At 34.7% G+C, this 24,477-nt stretch overlaps 1 protein-coding gene across 2 annotated transcripts in view; it reads left to right on the top strand.

Moving 5' to 3' along the window:
• The window catches only part of NDUFS1 (NADH:ubiquinone oxidoreductase core subunit S1), a 44,383-nt gene that overhangs the window by 8,719 nt on the left and 11,187 nt on the right, over positions 1 to 24,477 (top strand). For both annotated transcript variants that reach the window (XM_077154823.1, XM_077154824.1), the window contains 10 exons: positions 1,733 to 1,809; positions 2,529 to 2,610; positions 2,702 to 2,832; positions 3,539 to 3,724; positions 6,474 to 6,608; positions 7,611 to 7,725; positions 8,461 to 8,606; positions 13,107 to 13,235; positions 14,466 to 14,595; positions 23,735 to 23,895. In XM_077154823.1, coding sequence (XP_077010938.1) covers positions 1,733 to 1,809; positions 2,529 to 2,610; positions 2,702 to 2,832; positions 3,539 to 3,724; positions 6,474 to 6,608; positions 7,611 to 7,725; positions 8,461 to 8,606; positions 13,107 to 13,235; positions 14,466 to 14,595; positions 23,735 to 23,895 — 1,292 coding nt within the window. The remainder of the gene's footprint in view (positions 1 to 1,732; positions 1,810 to 2,528; positions 2,611 to 2,701; positions 2,833 to 3,538; positions 3,725 to 6,473; positions 6,609 to 7,610; positions 7,726 to 8,460; positions 8,607 to 13,106; positions 13,236 to 14,465; positions 14,596 to 23,734; positions 23,896 to 24,477) is intronic.

The following is a 24,477-nucleotide window of genomic DNA, read 5'->3' as shown; positions in this document are numbered from 1 at the left end:
CTTCCCCATATCCATTTAAAAAGCCATTCCAACATATTTGGTATTTGCAAACTGCAGCAACACCCCAGTTCTCCAGTACCAAAATCTGTGTTAGTTTGCAAACTGCTGGAATGCGATATACCAGAACTGAAACAGCTTTTTTTTTTTCACATGGGCAGGCACTGGGAATTGAACCCGGGTCTCTCAGGCATGGCAGGTGAGAACTTTGCCTGCTAAGCCACCGTGGCCCGCCCTGAAATAGCTTTTAAGAAGGAAATTTATTAAGTTATACCTTTACAGTTCTAAGCCTATAAAATTGTCCAAACTAAGGCTTCTAGGGAAAGGTACCTTAATTCAAAGAAGGCTGATAGGTCAGGAATATCTGCTGGACCCTTGTTTCTTGTTGAAAGCAAGGTTGCTTTCAACCTCTATTCTTATGGGGGGGTTCCTCACTTTGCTTTTCTGGGGTGGTCTTTTATCTCTTGGCTTCCCTTGGCTCTCCCCAGATTCTGGCTTGCTTAACATCTCATGGCAATGCCTGCTGGGCTCTAAGTATCACCAGACATCCACATCTCTGTTCTCTGCCTGTCAGCTCTGCTCCGAAGTTTCTTTCAGCTCTGTCATTTCTGATTCTTCAGAATGTTTCCTCTTTTAAAGGATTCCAGTAAACTAATCAATACCCACCTGGAATAGGTGGAATCCCTTCTCCATCTGATCATAAGTCATACCCACATTTGGGCACGCCACATCTTGTGGAGATAATCTAATCAAGATAGCAACCAATAGTACTTTATCAAGATTAAAAGAAATGCTGTCCATTGGATTGGGGTTAAGACATGGCATGGCTTTTCTTAATTACATAATAGATTCAAACCAGCATAAGTAGGAAGAGGGACCAACCTATCCAAGATTATCAATTAATCACATTCCCCCATCCTTCATATTGAGAAGGGGTGCTTCTCAACATGAATCCACAACAGGCTTTGCCCAAACAAAGATCCTTATAGATTGGGAGAAGATTGAAGGAGGAGATATAACAGAGAAAATAGGATTTAGCAAATGAGTTTGCTGAATCACTGTATTAATATTCCTTCTAGCCTCTAGTGTTTGGAAAAGGTAAAAGGAAAAATCCGACATATAACTTGTGACAAATGCTGGGATCTGTTCTGTAACTATTTGGTAAAATGTACTTTGATAATTGTTGCTTTTTTCTTTTTGCTTTATATATAGTATTTTAAAATAAAAAGAATGTTAAAAAAAAGCAGTAGGATGTGGAATTGTGAAGTTATTCCACTTTTTTTAAAATTAGAGGTCTTATAAGTTTACAGAAAATGATGCATAAAATATAATTCCCAAAAACCATTCTGTTGTTAACACATTACATTAGTTAATGCCATTCCATTTTCACTAGAGAAAAGTGTTGTAATGAAGACTTTCATATTAATTGCGTTTTGACTTATACAGTTTTAATTCAGTAGTGCCACTACTCAAAGCACAGTTCTTTAAGGTTCTGTTTCAGAAACTCTTGTAAGAGATTGCATTGACTATTAGAATCAACTTAAGTAGTTATTTATTTCTTATGAAAAGTGTGAAGTGCCAGATTGTCATAATAGGAATATTAATGAACTTTAAAACATTCAGTCTTGAAAATTAGTTTTATGCTTATTTTCATATGTATGATTTAATGTTTTTTTGTATTAATTTGCTTATAATTAAAGATAAAAAATACAAAATTTTTCCATTGAAATTCCAGGTTGTAGCTGCTTGTGCCATGCCAGTTATGAAGGGTTGGAATATCCTAACAAACTCAGAGAAATCTAAGAAAGCCAGGTACTTTATTGTTACACCATGTGTTGACCTATCTTAGAACAGAAAAGTGCACATTTCAGTATTTAGACCTTTCCAGAGATCAAGAATTCACTATCAAACCCTAAATTATTGGTGTGCTCAGCTGCTGTGGGCAGTGGACATGAGTACAGACATTAGAGGAACAAAAAGTCAGGGGGTTATGATCTTGAATGTAGAGTAGAATCAGCAGTGAAAACCCTATTCAGTGACTTGCCCAACTTGTGACAAACAGTGAGTCTGTGACTTTTGGAGCTGAGATTATTGCAGTGGTGTGCTGAGCAGGGTAGTTTCACCCTTTATTGTATGGTCATTGTTCGTGTTTGTTTCTGTTTTGTATTCACGTGTTTTTGTTTTATTTTTAGTTAACACAGGAACTGTTTAATTAGAAGTTTTTTTAAATTAGAGATGTAAGTTTACAACAGTGCCATTCAAGAATTTTTGATAATTCTATATGGTTAAAAGTCACAGTTTTCTAGGTTCAATGATGCCAGTTTATTCTAAACTTCTTTAGGTATTTTTTTGAGTTGTGTGATTTATACTAACAGAATGATGGTTACTGGCATTTTTTATGATAAATGTAAAATTAATATTAACTGTATAAGAGAGCATACTTCCGTGAAGATTATTTATATAGCCCTTATGTAAATCATTTTGAGTACCAGCAATTTGTATAATTTTAGATATTATGATTTTCCATACAGAGAAGGTGTCATGGAATTTTTATTAGCAAATCACCCACTGGACTGTCCTATTTGTGACCAGGGAGGTGAATGTGATCTGCAGGTACGTAAAATAACTTCGTAAATCATTTTGATTTTCTCAAGTTTTAATTTCGTTAGCAGAATGAGGTTAACTCTTTTGTGATCTACTTAAGGACCAGTCCATGATGTTTGGAAGTGATAGAAGCCGATTTTTAGAAGGAAAACGTGCTGTGGAGGATAAGAATATTGGGCCACTGGTAAAGACCATCATGACTAGATGTATACAGTGTACTCGCTGTATCAGGTAATGCTTTTTATTCTTTCTCTTCTGGAATCAGGTAGAGTAACAACACTGGAAAGGAAGAGAACATTTATTTGGCAATAGAAGAAACGGATGTTTTTAATTTTTTTTTGCATGAGCTAAGAAAATGTTTAGTCCAGCTTCAATTGGATTTAAAAATGAAAATCCTTGCCCATGTATTAAAAAAATTTTTTTTAAATACACTTTGAGGGTACAAGGGTAGTTCAATTGTAGAATTCTTGCCTGCTATGCGGGAGACCCAGGTTTGATTCCCGGCCCATGCACATCCAAACAACAAAGTAATGAAAGGTGGTACAAATAGGGTGATATATATACATATATATATATATATATATATACCTAATGTAAACCATGGACAGTAGTTAATACTACTTAAAAAAAAATCAAACTCAAAATCTGCAAGCATCATTTTGTAATACCTTTTTGAGCTGTATGCATATAATCTGTACAATTTTCTGTATTTGTGTTATGCCTCAGTGAAATTTTTAAAAAGCAAACTTGTTTTAAATTTTTTTATATAATTGTATTTATTTAATTATTTTAAAATTATTTTTGGTTCAGACACCATGCTTATTGAAAATATACTGATTCTTTTTATTGTTCTGAAGTCATTATCTCTTTGTGATTCTGCATAAAGGAGGTAATTTTGCTGGATTTGACTATTTGACAGAACATTTTTGTCTTACAGGTTTGCTAGTGAGATTGCAGGAGTAGATGATTTGGGAACAACAGGCAGAGGAAATGATATGCAAGTTGGCACGTATATTGAAAAGATGTTTATGTCTGAGCTATCTGGGAATATCATAGATATCTGCCCTGTAGGTGCCCTGACTTCTAAACCCTATGCTTTTACTGCCCGGCCTTGGGAAACAAGGTATTCAGCTTTCTATTTATTTTCTTTTTTCTTATTAATTTTTAAATTTTTTAAAAATGTTAACAACAAACAAACGCAAACATTCTTATATATGACCATTCCGTTCTACATATATAATCAGTAATTCACTGATTACATGTATTTTCATCATCATGGTCATTTCTTAGAACATTTGCATCAATTTAGAAAAAGAAATAAAAAAAACAGAAAAAAATTCATACATACCATACCCCTTACCCCTCTCTTTCATTGCTCAATAGCATTTCAGTCTTCTAAATTTACTTTAACATTTGTTTTCCCTATTATTTATTTCTATTCCTTATGTTTTACTCTTCTGTTAAGGTAGATAAATCTTAACAAGCATCATTTTGTAATACCTTATTGAGCTGTATGCATATAATCTGTACAATTTTCTGTATTTGTGTTATGCCTCAGTGAAATTTTTTTCAGTGAAATTTTTTTCACTGAGGGTTTTCACAGGGTTTTCACAATCACGCAGTCACATTGTGAAAGTTGTGTCATTATACAGTCATCTTCAAGAAACATGGCTACTGGAACACAGCTTTACATTTTCAGGCAATTCCCTCCAGCCTCTCCGTTAACATCTTAACTAACAAGGTGATATCTATTTAATGTGTAAAAATAACCTCCAGGATAACCTCTCGACTCTGTGTGGAGTCTCTTAGCTATTAACACAAGGTCCTGAAAATGCTTCCCTAAGCTTTCTCTAGGAATTTTATTGTTTTGGTTTTACATTTAGGTCTTTGATCCATTTTTCATAAAGTTTGACATAGGGGTCCAACTTTAGTCTTTTGCATTATGGCTATCCAATTTTCCCTCCACTCTTTGTTGAAGAGACTGTTCTTTCTTTATTGAGTGGACTTGGTACCTTTGTCAAAAATCAATTGGTTATTGATGTTTAGTTCTGAGGGTTTAGTTCTGAACTCTCAATTCCATTCCATTTGGTATATATGTCTGTCCTTGTGCCAGTACTATGCTATTTTGATTAGCATAGCTTTGTAACAATTTTTGAAATGGGAAAGTACAAATCTTTCAAATTCTTTCAGTTTTTTCAAGATAGTTTCAGCTTTTGGGGGCCCCTTGACCTTTCTTATAAATTTGGTGATTGGCTTCTGCAAAGAAGGCTGTTTGAATTTAGATTGGGATTGTGTTGAATCTCTAGATCACTTTGGTTAGAATTGATATCTTGTCAATAATTAGTCTCCCATTCCATGAGCATGGATTATCCTTTCATTTATTTAGGTCTTGTTGGTTTTTCTTAGTAATGTATTATAGTTTTCTGTATGTAAGTACTTTACATCCTGCATTAAATCTATTACTAAGTATTTGATTGTATTAATTGCTGTTGTAAATGGAATTTTTAAATTTCCTCTTCATATTGTCCATTACTAGTGTATAGAAACACTACTGATTTGTGTGTATTGATGTTGTATCCTGCCACTCTACTGAAATTGATTAGTTCTAATAGCTTTGTTGTATTTTCCAAAATTTTCTGTATATAGGTCCATGCTTTTTGCAAAGAATAGAATTTTTATGTCTTCTTTTCCAATTTGTATGTTTTTATTTCTTTTTCTTACCTATAATTTCTCTGGGTAGAACTTGCAGTATAATGTTGAATAACCATGGTGACAGTGGGTATCCTTGTCTTGTTCCTGATCTCAGGGGGGAATCTTTTAATCTTGAACCATTCAGTATGATGTTAGCAATGGGTTTTTGGGTTTTTTTTATATATACCCTTTATCTTGTTGAAGAATTTTCCTTTTATTCCTTGTTTTCTAGGAATAGCTTAGTAGTCCAGCAATAATGGAATACAAATTTTGGTCATACAACTTGAGCCAGTATGGCTTACATTTTCTGCCAGTGATCTGTGTTTGGTAGACAAGCACATTCAAAATTCAGGCTGTTTGAAAGTTTGTTCAGCTTTTACTTTCTACTGGGCCCTTTGAGTCTCAGTGTTGTTCAGGAGTGTGTGAAAGCTTTGCCCTGTGCTTGTCTTTGCTGCACATAGCTGTAGCCTCAGCTGGGAATGCCTATCCCAACTATGACTGTAATCTCAGGCTAGTAGAGCCTTAGGTCTCCCCAGCTCACCAACTGCTGAGATACTACTTCCATAGATGACTTTGCCCATTGTTGCTAATTGAGCCAGTCTTCATCTGCAGCAGAGATGCTCCCCATCTTTACAGGTAAAATCTGCATGCACAGGGGCACTGCAGGGGGATAGAAGCAGCCCCCAATCCAGAACAAAATATTTTTACTACCCTTCTAGCAGTTCAGGAGTTTTTCATGCATACACATTTCTCAGTTTATTGTATGCCTTTGATAAATTTTGAAAGTGCTGATTTTCTCAGTTTTTTCCAGCTTTGATTTTACTTTTTGGGAAAAGGATTTGCTTATGTCCTCACCCAGCCATGGGCAGAAGTTCCACCCCTGTCAGTATTTATTTTGATACTCAAATTGCCCCAGATTTGGCCAGGTGAAACCCCTTCAAACTGACTTCTTTGTAGTAGCAGTTTTCCAGGCTTCAAATCTGTATTTAGGAATTTATGTGATGTCATCAGATATGCAGGAATATTTTTTTACTTCTAATTTCTCTGACTTCTATTATTTTTAGAAATTCATAAAGTGAAGTAGTTTCACTTTTTTTCTTGATAAACCAAGTACCAGAAACTTTGTACTTAGTCTCAAAATTAATGTAATTAAGTGTAGGTTTGTTTTCCCCATTTCTCAGAAAGACAGAATCCGTTGATGTAATGGATGCAGTTGGAAGTAACATCGTTGTAAGCACAAGAACTGGAGAGGTTATGAGGATTTTGCCAAGGATGCATGAGGACATCAATGAAGAGTGGATCTCTGATAAAACTAGGTATATGTATACTGTTTTTCCTTTTTTTTTTGTATTTGTTTTTGCAATGGGCAGACACCAGGAATTGAACCTGGGTCTCTGGCATGGCAGGCAAGAACTTTGCCACTGAACCACCATGGCCCACCCTGTTTTTCCTTAACTTTTACAATTGATTTAAAGTTGTCTTTATTTTAACTTTAAAGAGCTTTTGAATTTGCAAATTTAAATGGACATAGAGTATTGAAATCTGGGCTGCTTATATAAAGAATTGGACCAAATTGGCATATCAGTAGTTGTAGGTGTGTCACATGCTTTAATATTAAGTCTGAGAAAGAATTTTTCCTCCCAAGTGGAGAAACGGACGTAGATTAAGATGTTTCTTATTCAGGGGAACAAAGGTTAAAATAAATTGAATATATTGAAATGCTGATGATCAGTAAGAGGGAGGGGTGAGGGGTATGGTATGTATGAGTTTTTTCTTTTTTATTGTTTTTGCTGGAGGGATGCAGATGTTCAGGAAAATGGTCATGGTGATGAATACCCAAATAGGTGATGATATTATGAGCCACTGATTGTATACTATGTGTAGAATGTTTGTATTTTTTTTTATTAAGGTTTACAATAAAAATATTAAAAAAAAGATATTTCTTATTCTATTTTAGTTTGTTCATTGGAGAAGAAAACATGTAATTTTGGTAAAATATCTAGAGGTACTCACGTCCTGTGAATGAAGCATGAGTTTACATTTTTGGCTATTTGAATTTTTTTGTGTAATTTTAATAAGATTGTTTAACTTTCTAAAAATGAGTGAAAGGGAAACAGGATTTTAGTTTCAGATGATGTTCGTAAGAATAAATTTATTAATCTATCTCCAAAAAAAATGGATATATTTTTTATATCTAGGTTTTTACCATTCTGTAGATACCTTAGCCAATGTGTAACATTTCTTATGGCCTTTAAACTTGAAAATTATAGTTGCGTTTTTAGAGATTATCCACAAATTATCTAATTTCTGTTTTCTAGATTTGCCTATGATGGGCTAAAACGGCAAAGACTTACTGAGCCAATGGTCAGAAATGAAAAAGGGCTTTTAACCTATACTTCTTGGGAGGATGCACTCTCTCGTGTAGCTGGAATGGTAAAAAATTGAAATATAGAATAAAATACATTTATGATTTTCAGTGGTCGTCTTGGCAGTGAGTGGAATGGGGTTATATCGTTTTTTCTTTCTTCTCTCCAAGATTATGATTAATCACCTTTTATTACACAGACATTGATTGTGATCCATATGCCAGATGTCCTGTGGTGATGTAAAGACCAGTGAGACATGGTTCTACCCACCCCCCCAAAGGTGCATAGATAGCTATCATATGCTGCTGTGGGTAGTTGTGCAGAGAATGGTATGAAGCAGATCACATAAGAGGCGTACTTAACCAGTACTAGGATATCAAAGATGTTTTCTTAGAGAAGGCGACTCCTTTAGCAAAATCTGGCAAGTGCAAATTTAACAGAGCAAAAATTGAAGGGAATGGCAGAATACACTTATAAGAAACATATACAGAGGGCTAGAAGGAATGGCAAATAGTTCAGAGGCAGTTGCATTTAAGGAAACTGTAGCTTCTTCACCAGATCTCATTGTGAGACCTATTTTCTTCCTAAATACTAAACCAACAGCTTCCTTCCAAGGCAGTGTCATTAGCTTTAACCCTGCATATGCCTCTGCTTCTCACTTTTTAGATTAATTAATAATTTTAGTCTGAAGTTTGTTACCTTTTCTGGACTTGAAAATGATTATTGTTTTATTTTCTGAACATTTTGTTCTGGTCTTTTCTGAATGTTGGTTTCTTGGTGATTCCTTTTCATCCATTTCTAGTTGCAGAGTTTTCAAGGCAAGGATGTGGCAGCAGTTGCAGGTGGCTTGGTGGATGCAGAAGCCCTAGTAGCTCTCAAAGATTTGCTTAATAGAGTGGACTCTGACACCTTATGCACTGAAGAGGTCTTCCCCACTGCCGGAGCTGGGTGAGAAATATGAAGCTATAACTAAGCTTCTTTCTTTCTGTTTGGTTACAAATTATGTAAAAATTTACCTAATCCATGGCATCAGTGATATGTGGCAACTGGGATTATCCAAACATACCCAACAGTTATATTAGCATATAGATATAAAAGTCAAAGGATAAAATGGTTGAAGTAAGTATTGCCAGTATAGTAATAACATTGAATATTAATATATTAAACTTTCCATCAGAAGATTCAGACTGGCAGAATGGATAAAATTATTTATATATTAGCCATCCAAATGCTATCTACAAGAAATGTAACCTTAGACCCAAGGATTCCAACAGGTCAAAAGTGAAAGGCTGGAACTCTCCCACATAAAACTGGGTAACTGTACTAATTAGACTAAGTGCAAAGCTGTTATAAGAGGCAAAGGATATTATATATTAACAAAAGAGGCAATCCACCAAGAAGAAATTACGGTCATACATATACATGTGCTAGTCAAGGTGCCCCAAAATGCATGAGGCAAACACTTGTAAACTTAAATGGAAAAATAGACATATCTACAATATTAGTTGGAAACTTTAATATGCACTCACTTCAATAAATAGAGCATTTAGTTTAGACAGAGAATGAATGAGGAAGCAAAACTTGAATAACTTGGTAAATGGTCTAGACCTAACAGACGTAAACAGAATAGTACACCCCAAAACAGCAGAATCTAAAGTGCTCATGGATTGTTCTCCAGGATAGACCACATCTTGGATCACAAAGCACGTCTTCATAAATTTAAAAACATTGAAAGTATACAAAGCACTTTCTCCAGTCATAATGAAAGGAAGCTGGAAACTGTAACAACAGGTGGAGAACTAGAGGTTAAATCACACATTCTTAAACAATCAGTGTGGCAGAGGAGTTGCAAGAGAAAATTAGTAAATATCTCAAAACTAATGAAAACAAGAACACAACATATCAATACATGGGATGCACAAACGCAGTACTGAGGGGGAAATTTATAGCCCTAAGTAAAGGAAGAAACAACTAAAATAAAAAATCTAACTACATACCTGGAGGAACTAAAAAAGAGCAGACTAATCCTAAACAAAGCAGAAAGAATTAACAAAGATTAGAGCAGAAATAAATGAAACAGAACAAGAAAAATCAGAGTCAATAAAACCAAAAGTTGTTTCTTTGAGAAGATCAATGAAATTGACAAGCCATTAGCTAAAGTGACAAAGAAAAAAAAAAGATGCAAATAAATAAAATCAGAAATGAGAGGGGGACATTACTACTGACCCCACAGAAATAAAAAAGGTCTTAAGAGGGTACTATGAACAATGGTAAGACCACTTAAAATTTTCTAGGAAAATGTGGACAACCTGCACTGACTCCAGAAGAAATAGAAGAGCTCAACAAACCAATCAAAGTAAAGAAATTAGAACAGTCATCAAAACCTCCCAACAAAGAAAAGTTCAGGATCACATGGCTTCACAGGTGAATTTTACCAAGTATTCCCAAAAGAATTAATACCAGTCCTACTCAGACTGTTCCAGGCAATTGAAAAGGAGATAACAGCACCTAATTCATTTTATGAAGCCAAAAGTAACCCAATACCAAAATAAGAAAATTATAGACCAATCTCTTAATATAGATGCAAAAATCTTCAGCAAAATACTTGCAAATCGAATCCAATTGCACATTAAAAGAATTATATGCCATGATCAAGTGGGATTTATTCCTGGTAAGTAAGGTTAGTTCAGCACAATATCAATTAATGTAATATACCACATTAACAAGAAAAAGAATGACATGATCATCTCGATTGATGCAGAAAAAATTTGACAAAATCCAGCATCCATTCTTGACAAAACACTTTTAAAGATAGGACTAGAAGGAAACTTTCTCAACATGATAAAGGGCATATATGAAAAACCCACAGTATTGTAATCAATGGTGAAAGAATGAAAACTTTCCTGTTGAGATCAGGAACAAGACAAGGATGCCTGCTGTCACCACTGCTATTCAACATTGTGCTGGAAGTTCTAGCTAGAACAATTAGTCAAGAAAAAGGAAAGGCATCCACATTGGATAGGAAGAAGTAAGACTTTCATTATTTGCAGATGATAAGATTCTATACCTAGAAAGCTCCAAAAAAGCAACAGTAAAGCCACTAGAGCAAATAAATGAGTCCTACAAAGTGGTGGGATATAAGATCAACATACAAAACTCAGTAGTTTTTCTATACACTAATAATGAACAATCTGAGGAGGAAATCAGCAAAAAAAATTTCATTTACAATAGCACTTAAAAGAATCAAGTATTTAGGAATAAACTTAAACCAAGGATGTAAAAGACCTGTATTGAGAAACCTACAAAACATTGCTAAAAGAAACCAAAGAAGACCTAAATAAATGGAAGGACATTCTGTGTTCATGGATTGAAAGACTAGATATTAAGATGTCAGTTTTTCTCAAATTGATTTACAGATTCAACACAATACCAATCCAAATTCCAACATCATCTTTGTAGAGTTGCAAAAGCCAATTACCACATTTTAATTAGAAAAGTATGGAATCCCAATAGCCAAAGAAAAAACACCTTGAAAAAGAAAAATGAAGTAGACAATCTCTCATTACCTAACTTGGGTGTTTATTACAAAGTTACAGTGTTCAAAAAAGCATGGTATTGGCATAAAGGTAGATAATATTGAACACTGGAATTGAATTGAGAGTTCAGAATTAGATCTTAACATCTTGGTCAATTGATTTTTAGCAAGGCTACCAAGACCAACTAATGGGCAGAGTAGTCTCTTCAAAAAATTATGCTGGGGCTGGGCTCACAGTGGCTCAGCAGGCAGAGTTCTCACTTCCCAGTGCCTGCCTTCCCCCCCCCCCAAAAAAAAAAATGCTGGGAAAACTGGATATCCATATCATAAATAATGAATAAGTGCCCTGTCTCACACCCTAACAAAAATTAACTCAAAATGGGTCAAAGACCTAAATATGAGATCCAGGACCATAAAACTCCTAGAAAAAAATGTTGAGAAGGTCTTGTGGTAGGAGGTGGTTTCTTATACCTTACATCCAAAGCACGAGCAGTGAAAAAAATGATAAATGGGATCTCCTCAAAATTGAATACTTTCTTGCTTCAAAAGACTTTGTCAAGCAGGTGAAAGGCAGTCTACTCACTGGGATGAAATACGTGAAAACCACATGTCTAAAAGGGTTTAATATCCAGGATATATAAAGAGATCTTACAGCTCAACAATTTAAGTTCATACAACCCAATGAAAAAATGGGCAAAAGACTTGAATAGATATTTTTCCAAAAATGATCCACAAGTGGCTAAAAAGTGCCTGAAAAGATGTTGAACAATTATTAGGGAAATACATATCAAAAATACAATGACTATCATTTTCCACCTACTAGAATGGCTACTATTTAAAAAAAAAAAGACACAAAACTGCAAGTGTTGGAGGAAATGTGGAGAAATAGCACTTAATCAACGTTAATGAAAATGTATGTTTTAACCTCTGTAGAAGACAGTGTGGTTCTTCAGGAAACTATGTATAGAACTACCATATCACTGTCAGTCCCACTACAAAAAGTTATACACTCAGAAGAACTGAAAGTAGGGATGTGAGCAGACATTTGCACACCAGTGTTCATAACTGCATTATTCACAGTTGTCAAAAGAGGAAACAACTCAGGTGTCCATCAGCTATTTGTATAAACAATTGTGGTATATACATACAATGAAATAATGTGCAGCTGTGAGAAGAAATGGATTCATGAAGCATGTGACTGAGTGAAATAAGTCAGACACAAAATGTCAAGTACTGTATGACTTCACTGATACAAACTAAATATAACTAGCTAGCAAAATCATGGTGTTAATATGTAGAATATATGTCACCAGAAGACAGAATGAGGGCAGAGGATGGGGAGTTCATGCTTAATTTGTGTAGAATATGTAGTAAGGTTGATTGTAAATGCTTGGAAATGGATGGGTGAGATGGTAGCGTATTGTAGTGAGTGTAATTAACAGCAATGATATATGGGTGTGATTGTATTGAAAGAAAGTTTAGGCTCGTGAATGTGACTAGAAGAAAAGTCAGGAGATGAAATGAACATAGGACTCTATAGGACTCTATACATAGTGTACCCTCTTGAGGTTAAAAATGTTCTAGAATTGATTGTGGTGATGAATACACAACTCTGAATTTACTAGAAGACATTGATTGTATACTTTAGATAGATTATATGGCATATGAATTTATTTTAATAAAATTGCTTTAAAAATATCACCAAACCTGGAGCTCCAGGAGGTAGGAGAATCCGTTTATTAGTAAGTATCTGAGATTTGGATGTAGTTTAGGAATATACATACAAATTTTTTGCCTTGAGAGTGCCATGAATTAGATGACATGACACTTTACACAGATTCTTGTTATCAGTTGGCTTTAATGTAAATGTACATATTACATGTTATATTTTTTATTATATATTGTATTTCTAGTACAGATTTACGTTCCAGTTATCTTCTAAATACTACAATTGCTGGTGTGGAAGAGGCAGACATTGTCCTTCTGGTTGGTACAAATCCACGTTTTGAGGCACCACTTTTTAATGCTAGAATTCGAAAGAGGTTAGTAATATTTATTCAGGGGTCTAAACATATTAATATAATGTATCTTTTTTTCTGTTTTATATATGAGAAATGACAGTTTAACTGATGTGTTATAAGGTTAGTAGGAGCGAGACTAAAAGATAATTGAGGGCAATTTATAATAAACCCCTGCCCATTGATCTTTATTTATTTATTTATGTTGCTAGCTTTTTATTTTGAAATAATTTAAAAATTACAGAAGAGTTGCTTGAAATGTTCTTTTTTTAATTTTCACCCAGATTAATAAATTAACTTTTTTGCCACATTTGCATTGTTATTCTCTCTCTGCATGTATATGTAACTGAATGTGATTTCCTGAGTCATTTAAGTGTAAGTTGCAGACATCATGCCCCTTTATCTCTGTGTAAAAACAAAGGCCTTCCCTTATATAATCAAGAATTTAATATTGGACAGTACTGTATTCAAAGTTCAACAATTTTCTCATAACATTTTATAGCAATTGATTTTCCTATCCAGAATCAAGTGTGGCATCACAAAATAAAATTAGTGTCATCTTTTTAATCTCCTCTTTTTTTTTGACATTTATTGAAGAGTGTAGGTCTGTTAGTTTGTAGAATGCCACTCCATCTATTTTTATTTGTATTTTAGTGACTTATGAATAGGATAACAGTGTAATTTATTGGATGCTTTAACTCAGACACTTTTGAGAATGAAAGGCAGAGTTATTAATTACTCCAGGATAACATGTACTCCAGCATTGTCCTAGACAAGGTAGTATCTATATGGTTCACCACACTTAGAACTATTTTTGGGAGAGCTAGAACTGTAGTTCCCTGCTATACAGGATAGTATGAATAATGTAGTATATTTTCATGAACTTTATTTGAATGTTGTAATGAGCAATTACAGATACCTGGGTTTGTTTCCCAGTGCCTGCCCATGTTAAAAAAAAGAGAGAGAGAGAGATACCTGACCCTGCTATGTAAATACTACAAAATAAAAACTACAGACCAATTATTGTGAAACAAATAATAATGATAAAATTATAATAAAATAATAAGTCTTTGTAGCAGGCTTATAGTTAGCATTCCTACAAATTAACTCATTGAATTGCCTTGTCATGTACTTTTGCAATACTTTATTGTAGCAGTAAATTGTATCCATGAAGGTTAAATGTCCTGTGAGTCCTTGAAACCATTAACTGTGCTAACTTATTTAACTCTACCAATTATGTTGTTTTTATTTCAGCTGGCTTCATAATGACTTAAAAGTGGCACTCATAGGCAGTTCAGTGGATTTAACTTACAGATATGACCATCTGGGAGACTCTCCCAAAATTCTTCATGACATTGCTTCTGGTAGCCACCCATTCAGCCAGGTACTCTTGAGTTATATGCATCTATTCTTGCTGGTTTTTAAGTATTTAATCTCTTCATTGTTTTTGCAGAAACAACAGATGATTATTACTTAAAGTAATAACAGTACAGAAAACACTGAAGAACTCTGACCACCCTAAAACAAATATTGGTGAAGCACCATGATCAGTTCTCTATTCATATATAGGCAATCAGTTTAGAGAAATAGGCAAGCAAAAAAGAGATCATACTGTACATATTATATTATTTTCATTTGCTAGAGTTAAATTTTACTTGAAATTAACAGAAAAGAAATTGACATAAAACTGAAAGAACTGACCTTCAAAATTCAGTGAAGTTTGTATTCCTTTTTTAATTAAATCCTTCCTTACGCTTCAAAGGTTATTCCTAAAAAAAAAAAAAAAAATTCTCCTGTCCTTTTACGTGGATTTTTCTTTGCTGAGTTCTTTATTTGCTTCATTTAGTTGTTGGCTAGAGTTTATAGTTCGTAGATTTTTAAAAAATTTTTTGTTCAAGATCTCATAGTGCTTTATTCCTCGGGTTTTTGCTTGCTTGATAATGCCTATTTTATTCTTGAAGAGACATTTGACAGTATATAAAATTCTAGTGTCATACTTTTTTTCTTCTTAACTTTGTAGTCACTGCTTCATTATCTTTGGTTAACTGTAGAGCATACTGAAGTCAACCTTGTTCCTTACCTCCTTTATCATACCCTGATTTTTGTTTTCCTATTTACCTTCTTTATACTCTATTTAATTTTTAAAATTTAATTACGCCACTTGGGAAGCTAAAAAAGGAAGAGCTATTTAATAACTAGTACAGAACGCTTTGGTTAGTACCAGATTGGCTATACCAGCTGGACATCAGCTCTGTGCTAAAATTACTTCTGAGCTGGGCTGACCATCTATCTGACAGAGGCTACAAATTCATTCCTTCAAGCTTTGGGTTTTGTTTTGTTTTGTTTTTTAATTGAGATGTAATTCATACCAGATAAAATTAACCATTTTAAAGTGAATGATTCATTGACATTTATGTGTTCACAGTGTTGTATAACCACCACTTTTTATCTAGTTCCTAAACATTTTCATCACTCCAAAAGAAAACCCCGTGCCCATTAAGCAATTATTCCCCATTTCCCTTCTCATCCAACCCTTGGTAATCACTAGTCTGTTCTCTGATTCTTTGGATTTACTTATTCTGGATATTTCATATAAATGCATGAAATAATATGTGCCATTTTGTGTCTGGCTTCTTTCACTCAGCATAGTGTTTTCAAGGTTCATACCATTGAAGAATGTGTCAGTAGTTCATTTCTTTTTATGCCTGAGTGATATTCCATTGTATGTATATAACACATTTTGTTTATCTATTCCTTTATTGATTGACTTTTGGCTAATATGAATAGGGCGTCTATGAATATTCACATAGTTGCATTTGTTTCTGTACCTGTTTTCAATTCTTTGGGTATATACTAGGAGTGGAATTGCTGGGCCATAGGGAAACTCAATGTTGAAACTTTTTTTTCTTTATTAGAGAAGTTATGAGTTTGCAGAATAATCATGCATAAAATATAGGATTCCCATACACCATCCCACCACCAACACCTTGCATTATTGTCAAACATTTGTTACAATTGATGATAGCACATTTTTATAATTGTACTATTAACTGAAGTCCATGCTTAACTTAAGGTTCACTGTGTAGTATAGTTCCATGGATTCATTTATTTATTTATTTATTTATTTTGTTATCATATATAGAATCTAAATTTCCTTTTTGAATCATTTTCAGGTATATATTTCACTGCTGTTAATTGCATTCACAGTGGTGTGCTACCATCACCATCATCCATTACCAGAACATTTCCACCATTCCAAATAGGAATCCTGTACATCTTAAGCCTTAACTTCCCATTCCCTATCCCCACTCCATCTCCTGGTAACTTATATTCTGTCTGCTGACACTCTAAATTGCTTATTCTAAATGTTTCAAATCAGTGAGGTCATATAGTATTTGCCCTTTTGTATATGGCTTATTTCACTCAACATGATGTCTTCAAGATTCATCCATGTTGTCGCATATAGTAGGACTTTATTCCTTTTTATGACTGAATAATATTCCATTGTTGTGTATATACCACATTTTATAGATTCATTGGTCAGTAGGCACTTCTGTTCCATTTTTTGGCAATTGTGATTCATAAGCTTCTGTGAACATTGGTGTGAAAATATCTGTTCAAATCCCTACTTTCGGTTCTTTGGGATATATACTTGGTAGTGGGATTGCCAGGTCATATGGTGGTTCTATACTTACTTAACTTTCTGAGGAACTGCCAAACTGTCTTTCCCAGCAGCTGCAACATTTTACTTTGAAACGAGCAATGATTGAGTGTTCCTGTTTTTCTACATCCTCTCTAACACTTATTTCTGTTTTTAAAATAATAGCCATTCTAATGGATATGAAATGGTATCTCATTGTGGTTTTGATTTGTATTTCCCTGATGACTAATGATATTGAGCATCTTTCCTTGTGCTTTCTGGCCATATGTATATCTTTTTTTGAGAGATATCTATTCAAGTCTTTTACCCATTTTAAAATTGGGTTCTTGAAACTTTCTGAAGAACTGACAAACCTTTCCACAGCAGCTAAACCATTTTCATATGTACAAGGATTCCAGTTTTTCTATATCATCACCAACATTTGTTATGTTTTTTAAATTACAGCCATCCTCCTGATGTGAAATGATATTTTATTATAGTTTTGATTTGTATAATGACTATTGATTTTGAGCATCTTTTCATGTCCTTATTGTTCATCTATATATATTATTTGAAGAAATGTCTGTTCAAATCCTGTGCCTATTTTAAAATGATTTGTAAGAGTTCTTTTTGTATTCTGGTTATAGACCTTGATCAGATGTATGACTTGCAAGTGTTTTCTCCCATTCCGTAGGTTGTCTTTTCATTTTCTTGAAAATATCCTTTGTGTACAAAAGTTTTTAATTTTGATGAGGCTTAATTTATCTTTTTCTTTCACTGCTCATGTATTTGGTGCTGTATCTAAGAATACATTGCCGAATCTATTAATTGCCATTATGATTTATCCCTGTTCTAAGAGTTTTATGGCTTTAGCTTTTATATTTAGGTTTTTGATCCATTTTAAGTTAATTTTTATGTTAGGTATGAAGTAGGGATCCAACTTCATTCTTTTGTGTGTCGATATCCAGTTGTCCCAACACTTCTTATTGAAGATACCATTCTTTCCACCTTTGAATAATCTTGGCATTCTTGTAAAAATCAGTTAGCCATAGATGTGTGGGTTTATTTCTAGACTCTCAACTCTGTTCCATTGTTTTGTATATCAGTCAGTCCTTATGCCGGTACCACATTATTTTGATTACTGTAGCTCTGTGGTAAGTTTTGAAATCAGAATCAAAAGATCAAAAATCTAAAAAGGTATTCAGTGAAGAGTCTCCCTCCCTTCTCTGTATTTTCCCTCCCTGTCCCCTAGCATGTGATCATTGTTCTTAGGGAAAGTTTTCTTCTACTGTAGATTTAAATGTATTTTATATTCCATCTGTTCTATTTTCTTCAATGAGAACTTTGGCAATGCAAATATTGGATATTCTTTAAGTGAGAAAAATGTGTTTTTGTTTTTCATTTTCTTTGAGGCTATTAAAATTATTTTTCATAACTATTCATGTTTCTTTGGAAAATACCTCTTAGGATGAATTGCCTGCTACCTTTAATGTTCCCTTCATTCTTTTCCCTTTTTTTTTTTTTTTTTTTTTTAGTGTTTAGGCATAAGGCATAAATCCTTTCTATTCCAGTTCTTTGATTGGGGATAGCTGTTTATTGAAGAAGGATATAGGAGATGAGCAAGAGAGTGGGCTTCCTAAAAGTCTGTGGCTTTGCTTCTTACTTGTTATCTTGACCGTCTCTTAATCAACTCTATAGTTCCTTTGCTCTTGGGATACATTCCCCTTCACTTTTTGTTTGTTGTTTTGTTTTATTTTGAAATACATTCAAACTTACCAGACAGTTACAAGAATAATACTAAGCCCATACAGGAATCTCCATCATACCCCTCTTCTCCCCACCCCGATACTCCAAATCCACTAACTTTAAAATTTTGCCACATTTGCTGTATCATTCTGTCTGTCTATTTATCAATCCATTTTCTGAATACTTGAGTGTAGGTTATAAAAATGTGTGTGTGTGTGTCTGTATGTATATATATATATATTTATGCTCCTTGAACACTTAATACTGCCATGTCCATTTCTTAAGAACAAGAATATTCACTTATATTACCATCAAGTGCAGTTATCAAATTCAAGAAATTTAATTTTGATATATAGCTTACATTTTATATTCCAATTTTTCACATGTCTCAGTAATGTCTCTTTGAGCCTTTTCTCCTCCTTTGCCAGATTCTATCCAGGATCATGTATTGCATCTAATTTTCATTGTCTGTTTAGTTCCCTCTCTTTTTCTGATTGTGGGGACATATACACAACATAAACTCTCCTTTATCAACCTCTCTTAAGCCTACCATTCAGTGGGATTAATCACATAAACAATATTGTGGTACCCATACCACCCTCTATTACTGAAACTTCCCAGTCTCCCCAAACAGAAACCCTATACCTATTTTGCATTAACTCCTCATTGCTCTGGCCCCACCCCCACCTCCCACCAAATGCAACCTGTACTCTAATTTTTGTTTCTATGAGCTCGAGTATTCGCTAATATTTTCTTTGTAGCTATCATGGGATTAAATTTAATGTTTTAAATTTATACCATCTTGTTTGCTTCGATACCAACCTAGATAATGTTACACAACCATGTTCCTATATTCTTCCTTTCCTGCATTTTTATATAGTTCTTGTTATAAATTATGTGTTTATATATGTGAGTCCAAAACCATTGATTTATGATAACATTTAATGCATTTGCTTTTTAGATCCTGTAGGAAATAAAAAGTAGAGTTACCTACCAAAAATATAATAGTACTGGCATTTATATTTACCCATGCCGTTACCCTCACCAGAGATCTATATTTTTTCATGTGGCTTCAGTCTGTTGTCTATGGTCCTTTCCTTTCAACCTGTAGAGCTGGCTTTAGCATCTGTTTTTTTTTTTGTTTTTTTTTTTACTTTTTTTATTGTGTAATATAACATAATATACAAAGCAAAAAAAAAAAAAAAAACTGTAGTTTTCAACAAGTAAGTTACAGGACAAATCCCAGGGTTTGTCATGGGCTACCATACCATCATCTCAGACTTTTCCTTCTAGCTGCTCCAGAACATTGGAGGCTAGAAGGAATAAGTTTATCATCACAATCGACTTTTTTTTTCTTTTTTGTGAAAAATAACATATATACAAAACAATAAATTTCAAAGCACATCACCACAATTAATTGTAGAACAGATTTCAAAGTTTGTTATGGGTTACAATGCCACAATTTTAGGTTATTACTGCTAGTTGCTCTAATATCCTGGAGACTAAAAGAAATTTCAATATAATATTCAGCGATCAACCATACTCATTGATTAAACCTTACCTTCTCTGTATAACTCCACCATCACCTTTGATCTTTTTTTCCCACTCTTTAGGGGTATTTGGGCTGTGCCTATTCTGATTTTTTTCATGTTGGAAGGGGCTGTCAGTAATATAAGGTAGAGAGATCGATCTAGCTGATGTGCTGGAGATTCTGGCCCCTCTAGGTTTCAGGACATATCTTTTCCAGGGACCCATCTGGAGACTGCAGGCCTCTGGAAAGCCACCCCAGTGCATGGAACCTTTGCAGAATCTCATATATTGCCCTAGATGTTCTCCAGGATTGGCTGGAATGGTCCTAGTTGGGATTTGGCAAGTTATGATAGGTAACAATGTCCAACTGAAGCCTGTGTAAGAGTGGCCTCCAGAGTAGCTTTTCAACTCCATCCGAATTATCCCAGCCACCTACACCCTATTTGTTAAACTTCTCCTTTTGTTCAGGACAGCACTGTCAATCCTATGGTGCCAGGGCCAGACTCATCCCCAGGGGTCATCTCCCATGCCGCCGGGAAGGCACTCACCCGTGGATGTCATATCCCATGTAAGAGGGAGGACAGTGATTTCATTTACACATTGGGCTTATAGAGAGTGAGGCTACATCTCAGCAACAGAAGAGGTCCTGCAGAGGTAACTTTAGGCAGACCTCTAGGTAGGCTAAGCTTCTCTGCTACATACATAAGCTTCATAAGAGCAAGTCTCAAGATCAAGGGCTTGGCCTATTGATTTGGGAGTCCCTAATGTTTGGCATAGTATCAGGGGTGTCCCTGGTGGTAAGGTTTAATAGTTCCATATTTTTTCTCCCCTCCCTCAAGGGACTTTGCCAATACTCTTTTATTACCTGTTTCATATGTTCTAGAATATATCCAGGCATTACATTAAGTTATGCAAGATTACAGGATCTCAGTCTTACTCTGGGCTCCCTGTGTTTCAGTTGTTTAAATGAGCTGTTCAGACAGGTTGAGTTAGATTACATGGTACAGAAAATTTAGTTTCTGAACAATATCAACCTTTTTTCCTTTGGCCTCAAAGAGTAGATGTGAGGTTTAGCATCTCTTACAGGGCTAGTCTAGTGTTGAGAAACTTCTTCAGCTTTTTATCTAGGAATGTCTTAGTCTCCCCCCACCCCCACCCTTTTTTTTGTATACTGTGTGGCAGGAGTCACATTTCTTTCTTTTTCCATGTGGGTATCCCGTTATTGCAGCGCCATTTGTCAAATTTTTTGTTTTTCTTTCTTTGCTTGCTTTTTTGTTTTGGGAAGTGCGTGGGCTGGGACTTGAGCCCGTGTTTCCCGTATGGCAGGTGAGAAATCTACCACTGAGCTGCCCTTGCACCCATTTCCTTCTTTTTTTTTTGGCATGGACAGGCACTGGGAATCGACCCGGTCTTTGGCATGGCAGGCAAGAACTCTGCCTGCTGAGCCAACATGGCTCGCCCATTTTCCCTCATTTTTAAATATAGTTTTGCCACTTATAGAATTCTTGGTTTGCAATTTTTTGCTTTCAGCACTTTAAGTATGACAGTTCCTTCATGCCTTTGTGGTTTACAGTGAGAAGTTGGAACTTAATCTTACTGAGGTTCCCTTGTATGTGACACAATGTTTCTCTCTTGCAGCTCTCAGAATTCTCTTTATCTTTGGCATTTGATAGTTTATAATATTCCACAGTATGGGTCTATTTGGATTTATCCTGTTTGGGGTTTGTTGAATATCTTTTTTTGTTTTGTTTTTAACATTTTTATTGTACACAACAAACATACAAACCTTCTTTGCATGCAAACATTCTGTACATGGTGTACAAGCAGTGACTCACAGTATCATCACATAGTTGTGTATTCATCACCATGATCATTTTTTTGTACATTTGCATCTCTTCAGCAAAAGAAAGAAAAAATTCATACGTGCCATACCCCTTACTACTCCTTCATTGACCACTAGTATTTCAGTCTACTCAATTTATTTTAACCTTTGTTCCCCTTATTATTTACTTATTTTTTATCCATATTTTTTACTCATCTGTGCATACCATAGATAAAAGAAGCATCAGACACAGGTTTTCACAATCATGCAATAGACCCTCCACTGTTGTCTCTGTGTTCATCTTTTATTTTCCTGATGTCCTTCAGTTCTTTGATTATGTTTTGCTTTAGGTCTGTGACCATATTTAGGACCATTTTTTTTAAGCTTTTCTCAGCATGTTCCAGGTCTGGTCCTCCTGACTGATGGTTTCTAATGCTTTTATTTTCTCTTTTGCTTTGGACATTGCTTTTTCTTTCTCTATATGTTTTGTAACTTTTTGTTGAAACATTGACATTTTGATTTTTGAATGTGTTATCACTGGAATTTAGACTGAGACATCTATTCCTTAAGCTTGTATCCAGCAGTGTTTGGACAGATCTTTCCTTGAATGCCAGGAATTAACAAGGAAAAAGAAACCTACACCTTTACCAGTTTTTGCAGATTAACATATGCCAGTGCATATAAGGGTTTATACACACAATGAATTTAGAGAATACCTTCAGGCCAAAGTGCATCTTGGGAGTGTGCGTGAGCTTCCAGGAATTCCCCTCTTTACATAAATACAAATGTCCACTCTTACCTAGGAGATAGTTTCCTTAAGGTCCGGGTATTACACTCTTTCTCCTACAGCCAACAATACTGTCCCTAGGCAGTCATTTGATTGCTTTCTCTTAGTATTCTTTAGTCCGAGCTCTGTAAATTGTCTTACTCACAGGAAAAGTTCTGGAACAGTAAGTCCCTCAGGCCACCCCAGACAGGTAACGGCCAAACATATATGCACCTAGTACTTGCATAAGGGTTACTCTGCTCCCTGCAGAATGAGGACTAGGGATCCACGCTGGGAGGACCCAACCGGGATGACACATGATCCTACCAGTTTTAAGGAGTCTTTTTCTTATCACAGCCTAGGTTTGTTACTGCATTCTTTAATTGTTTTTCTGGAGCTTTGAAAAAGATGTTTTTGCCAATTCTTGCTAGTGGTTCAAAGCTTCTGTGGGTGGATGGAACCCTGAAGTATCTCACTCTGTCATCTTGATTGGAGTGGGGCCTCCCCTCCAGTTTTTGGCATTCAGAAAGTTACTGTGTACTGCCTTTAAAGTTGTAGGTATTTTGCATTATGATTCCGTGATCATTGCTTCCTGTACTTTCTTCCTCCTGTTTGTGGATTGATGGGTAGCTAGAAGACAGTAGAGATGGTACTTCATTGTTTCTGCTGTTCTTCAGTACCATCTGAGTCTCTGTAAAGACATTGTTAGTTTTTCTGTGGCCTGCCTGTAGTCATTCCAACCAAATGACATTTGGAAGGTCTTAAATCCCAATGCCTTCATTTTAAGAAAAATCTGATTGATTTGATATTCATTCACCCATTTTGTAGTAGCATTGGTAAGATATTTTGATTAAAGCAACGCTAAATCAGTTTGTATATATAATCATATGTTTAGCTAGTAAATCAAAGATATGTTCATGTTAGACCTAAAACTTAGGATAACATATGTTCAGTGCAAGTGTGGTTAGATTTATATTACTTGTATTATTTTTAAATCAAAATTCTTTTCTTTAAAATAGGTTCTAAAGGAAGCTAAAAAACCAATGGTGGTCGTAGGCAGTTCTGCACTCCAAAGAAATGATGGAGCAGCAATTCTTGCAGCTGTTTCCAGCATTGCACAAAAGATTCGGATGAGTAGTGGTGTCACTGGTGATTGGAAAGTTATGAATATCCTTCATAGGTTTGTTGAGTAATAGTTTTATATTCTAAAATTCAGGTCATTTTATGTATATGTGTTCATGAAACACTATCTGTTTTAGATTTGTATGCAGCTCAACATTAGCAATATTATTCTTTTTATAGATATAAGATTCAGAAATTTTTCACTCTGTGTGAGAAGAACCTCAGATAATAAATAGTATTAAAAATATCTGGAATAGTACTAAGTGTAGAGAAGAAAGCAAATACTTGAGAATCTGAATCATATTTGTATACCTTGAATCAAAAGTTTTACTAAGTCATCTGGTTTTGAATAAGTTATTAAAAATATAAATTAATATGATAGCTCAGCTGAAGTGAAGTTTTTTTTTCCTGGCTATGTCAATAATGCAAGTTTATTTTGGAAAAGTTAGAAAGAGAAGTATGTAGAGGGAAATGGAAATGATCCACTCTCTATAGATAATAATATTTTGATGTATTTTCTCCTGGTCTTCTTTCCATATGTAGATGTTTTTAAGTTATGTAATTGAAATCAGACTGTATGTACAATTTTGTTTACTGGTTTTAATAGGTTTACCTTACCAAATAAGAAATCCTCCTCTGA

Source organism: Tamandua tetradactyla, chromosome 3, assembly GCF_023851605.1.
Source record: "Tamandua tetradactyla isolate mTamTet1 chromosome 3, mTamTet1.pri, whole genome shotgun sequence".
NCBI lineage: Eukaryota > Metazoa > Chordata > Mammalia > Pilosa > Myrmecophagidae > Tamandua > Tamandua tetradactyla.
Note: the sequence above shows the minus strand (reverse complement) of the source record. Positions and strands in the feature narration are given on the sequence as shown.